At 31.5% G+C, this 4,705-nt stretch overlaps 1 protein-coding gene across 1 annotated transcript in view; it reads left to right on the forward strand.

Annotated features, from left to right (window-relative positions):
- The first annotated feature begins 4,361 nt into the window (after window positions 1–4,361).
- Window positions 4,362–4,705, forward strand: part of LOC105119800 (putative disease resistance protein RGA3) — a 3,573-nt gene continuing 3,229 nt past the window's right edge. Inside the window, 1 exon segment of the mRNA XM_011017987.1 lies at window positions 4,362–4,705. This exon segment is cut by the window's right edge and continues 1 nt beyond it. Within this exon segment, the coding sequence (XP_011016289.1) occupies window positions 4,437–4,705 (269 nt within the window). The 5' untranslated portion in view covers window positions 4,362–4,436.

Consider the following 4,705-nt stretch of genomic DNA (forward strand, 5'->3'; position numbering starts at 1 on the left):
GGAGATCCAAACATTCAAATACACACAAATTTACGTGGTTCGGCAACTTGCCTACTCCACGGAGCTACTGGTTTGTATTAATCAAGCTCAAAAGCAATACAAACAACAAAACAAGGAGGAGGAGAAAACTTCTCTACTCAACTCAACTCTCACCCTTAATTCTCTCTCTGTGTTTCTCTCTATTTTGTGGTCTATCTCAGCTATCAATGCACCTTCTATTTATAGCTGAGAAGGGAGATAATTGTTCAATAATGGTGGGCAAGTTAGGCATCCACCATTTGACTATAACCATATCAACCATGGCTGCCACCTACCATAGCTGCTACCGACCATTTGTGTCCACACACGGAAGAGCAAGATGTCGATGGAACTATGTTGAGCAATCTAAATGCAGTTAATGAAAAAACTTAAGGGAAAGACATTTCTTTTTGTTCTTGATGATGTGTGGAATGAAGACCATGATAAGTGGGATGATTTGAAGCAGCAACTGTTAAAAATCAACAGTAAGAATGGGAATGCTGTTGTTGTTACAACGCGTATTAAGGAAGTAGCGGACACGATGAAGACTTCTCCAGGGAGCCAGCACGAGCCAGGGCAACTTTCAGATGATCAATGTTGGTCCATTATCAAGCAAAAGGTGAGCAGGGGTGGAGGAGAAACAATAGCTTCAGACTAGGAGACTATTGGAAAAGAGATTGCCAAGAAATGTGGAGGGATTCCATTACGTGCTGAAGTTCTGGGAGGTACTCTTCACGGAAAGCAGGCACAGGAGTGGCAGTCAATTCTAAACAGTAGAATTTGGGATTCTCAGGATGGAAATAAAGTTTTGCTCATATTGAGACTGAGTTTTGATCACCTGTCATCGCCATCACTGAAAACATGTTTTGCATACTGTTCCATTTTCCCTAAAGATTTTGAAATTGAAAGGGAAGAGCTGGTTCAACTTTGGATGTTTGAAGGTTTTCTGGGGACATCAAATGGGAGGACAGAAGACGAAGGCAACAAGTGTCTCAATGACTTGCTTGCAAGTTCCTTTTTCCAAGATGTTAAAAGGAATGAGTGTGGGATCGTAACAAGTTGCAAGATGCATGATCTTCTACATGATCTTGCATTGCAGGTCTCAAAATCAAAAGTGTTAAATCTAGAGGCAGATTCGGCTGTTGACGGTGCATCTCATATTCGTCATCTAAATCGCATGTCTCGTGGGGATGTTGAGGCAGCATTAACAGCGGTTGATGCTAGAAAATTGCGTACTGTTTTCTCAATGGTTGATGTATTAAATGGGTCTTGGTTGATGTATTAACTCATCTCCCCTCTGATCAAAAGCTTTCTTTTTTCTTCTTGGGTTCTTCTCTTTTTCTTTGACAAAGAAGTTGGTTTGGTGCAAGGGAAGGAAGGGTACTATAAAACAAAGGTATGTGAAGGAGGTTTTGACAGTGGGAAGCTTAGAGGAAATTTCTTTCTTTCTGGAGAGGCAAATGCGGTTGCTTTGCTTTATAGAAAGAAGAGAAGGGAACGGAAGGGAAGAGAAAAGATGTCATCCACTAAGGGAAGCAATGAAGAATCTTTGCTTTTCCACACAGTAAATACATCTTTTTTTATAAGAAGAAGCGTGCGTGGTTTTTAAAATCAAATGATTTTAAAAACAATTTTTAATACAAAAATAAAGACATTGTTTTTCCATAAATTTCTGTTTTTCAAATTAATATCTGTAAATTATATTAATCATCCTAAAGTAATTAGAGCAGTTGGAGCATAACAAAACAAATGTGTAGATGGTGCGCATGCCAGTGAGGGTCCTTCTGCCTGGAGAGATGGCAAATATACCAGTGAGGGTTGAATCGGTCATTTACTATTATCTCACAAATTAATAAACAGTTGGTAATTGATTACCATTCCTTTCCAGCAAGATATATTGTTCATTATTCTTATTTTCCCAAGGGAGAAGGAAGTTATCTTTGAAGTTAATCTGGCTTCTCAATATTATTTATAATTTTAATTAGGCATATTTGAGAGTGTGATTTTATTAAAATTTATGATAGAATATAATTTTTATAAAATATAAAATAATTATTTTATTCTTTTTTTAAATTTGATTTATAGTGATTTAATTTATTTATAAAATTAAACTAAGATTTATGATTTGCAATAATATGAATTTAGACGCATGTTACCAAGTGAAATCTGATGATTTACGGTGTGTTTGTTTCTGAAAATTATTTTTTAAATTTTTTTATGTTTGTTTATTATTAGAAAAGTTGGTCAACGAAAAAAACTTTTCGGTCAAAAAAATTTGATTTGATTTTCAAGAAAGTATTTTTCTTTTATTTTCGACAGAAAATACTTTCTGAAAATTATGAAAAATTTAAAAATATCATATTATTTGTTGATATATCAAATTTGGTCTTCAAAATTTTGATTGCTATATATATTTTATTTTTAATATTTTTTTTTCGATTTTATACCTTATAATTTATTTTTTATATTAATTTTGATCCTTATTTTTATAATTATTATTTATTTTTTTCTTATTATTTTTTAATTGAAATTTTTTATCTAACAAATTTGGTCCTCATTCTTTTGATTATTACTAATTTTATTTGAAATAATTTATGAAATGTTAATTATTATAATTACAATGTCTTTTTTTTTTAATTTTTTAATTTTTTAGATTTGATCTCTATTATTTTTGTTATTATTTATTTTATCTGAGATAATTTATGAAATTATATTTTTTTCAATTTCATTCTCATTCAACTTTTTAATTTGTAAGATTTGTTCCTCATTATTTTAATAAACTTGAAAAAAATATTAATAATTTATTTTCCGATTTATTTTTCATGGCATAATTAAACACTAAAAAATATTTTTTAATTTATTTTTTATTACATTATCAAATATAGAAAAATAATTTACTTTTTAAAAATAAATTATTTGCAGCAAAAAAACGAGGCCAATACTTTGAGGAATATTTTGATTTGTTTTTAAAGTGCTATTAAAAAACATTATTAAACATTTAGCCTTGATCAAATAGAGCTTGTAAGAGGGATTTATTGCTTAAATAGCTTGTTTTAAGGAAAAGATTTTATCCCTAAAAGAATTATATTCCTCTCTATATCTAAAGTGAGATCGTTTTTTTTTCAAGATTTATAGGAGTACTCATATCTTTGAAAAATACAACATATTATTATTTTATTGATTGATTTTTATTTTATAAAATATTATATTTATGATAAAATATCTTAAATATTTCATTTTATTTTTTAATTTTTTATTGACAAAGAAGTAAATAAAGACCTATTTATTTTTATTTTTATTTATTTTATCTTTTTATGTGAAAATAAAATGAAAATGATATGAATGTTTTTGGTTCCATAGGGTTGACTGGACTTTCTGAAATTTCTTTTTCTACGATGGCTTGGAGGCTAGGAACTAGAGGGGAGAAGATGAAGATGAGTTATGGCAAAAAGAGAGAAATTAGGGGATTTGTTTTTCATAATTTGGTGATAAAGTTGTAACATTAAATTATTAAATGTTGGACTTTTTAGTTATTAAATCAATTATAATAAAAATCCTCTAATTATTTTTAAGTTTTTATTGACTAATATTTTGGGTGTTCAAGTTAGTATTAAGATACTTGAAAACTACGGTTGAAAAAAAAGCAATATGTAGAGTAATTTTCTCCTCTTAAAAGGAAGGAAGGAAACGAGCAATCACTGAGTTCACAAATTATATTAATTATCCCTAAAGCAATCAGAGCTGTAACATAATAAATGGCTCAACAAATTTAATGTTAATATATTAAAACCATATAAAAATATAATAAAATTTAATTTTAAATAAAAAAATTCAAAATTTTTAAAAATACAGTTTCAATCCTAATTTCATGCACAACCTAAGTCTATGCACCGGCACTACTTTTTTTTTATTTATGGATTATGTATGCTAATCCTCATAATCTATTAAATATCCTACAAATTCAATAAATATGTAAGATATTATGAAGATAATAAATATATATACTAGAGTTCGAACTTAAATATAATAAAAGAAGGCAAACCCCTTCCTACACCAAGCCCTACTTTACTACTTTTTTAGATTCATGGTGCATTTATGCGTGTCAAGGGAATATAGGGAGACGGAGGGACCCTCTGCTTTCAAGTTGTCTACAGGCTTTGATGGATTTGGACACTGAAGATAAGAAGGCAGGGTCCTTGTCTTGGCTTCAGCATGCCAAGTTTGACAGCAGTGGTTCGTGGAAGATGCTGCCAGCTGCAATCAATTAATTAATACAGTGAGGGAGGGACCCTCTGCTTTCAAGTTGAATGCATCTCCCCGTTCCAAACCGCAATTCATTTCACCTCTATGTCACAACCTTTTCTTCTCTCTCTTTTGCTCATCTTTCTTCCTTGATTTCCCAAAGAAAACAAGAGAACATGGCAGCAGAGCTTTTTGTTACGTTTGCCATGGAGGAGACTTTGACAAGGGTCGGTTCCATAGCTGCTGAAGGGATCGGACTTGCCTGGGGATTGGAGGGACAGCTGCAAAAGCTCGAAGAGTCATTGACCATGATCCAAGCTGTGCTCCAAGATGCAGCCAGAAGGCCAGTAACAGACAAGTCTGCGAAGCTTTGGCTGGAGAAGCTACAAGATTTAGCTTACGATGCTGAAGATGTTCTAGACGAGTTTGCTTATGAGATTCTCCG

This window comes from Populus euphratica, unplaced genomic scaffold (assembly GCF_000495115.2).
Source record: "Populus euphratica unplaced genomic scaffold, PopEup_1.0 scaffold3601.1, whole genome shotgun sequence".
Classification (NCBI taxonomy): Eukaryota; Viridiplantae; Streptophyta; class Magnoliopsida; order Malpighiales; family Salicaceae; genus Populus; species Populus euphratica.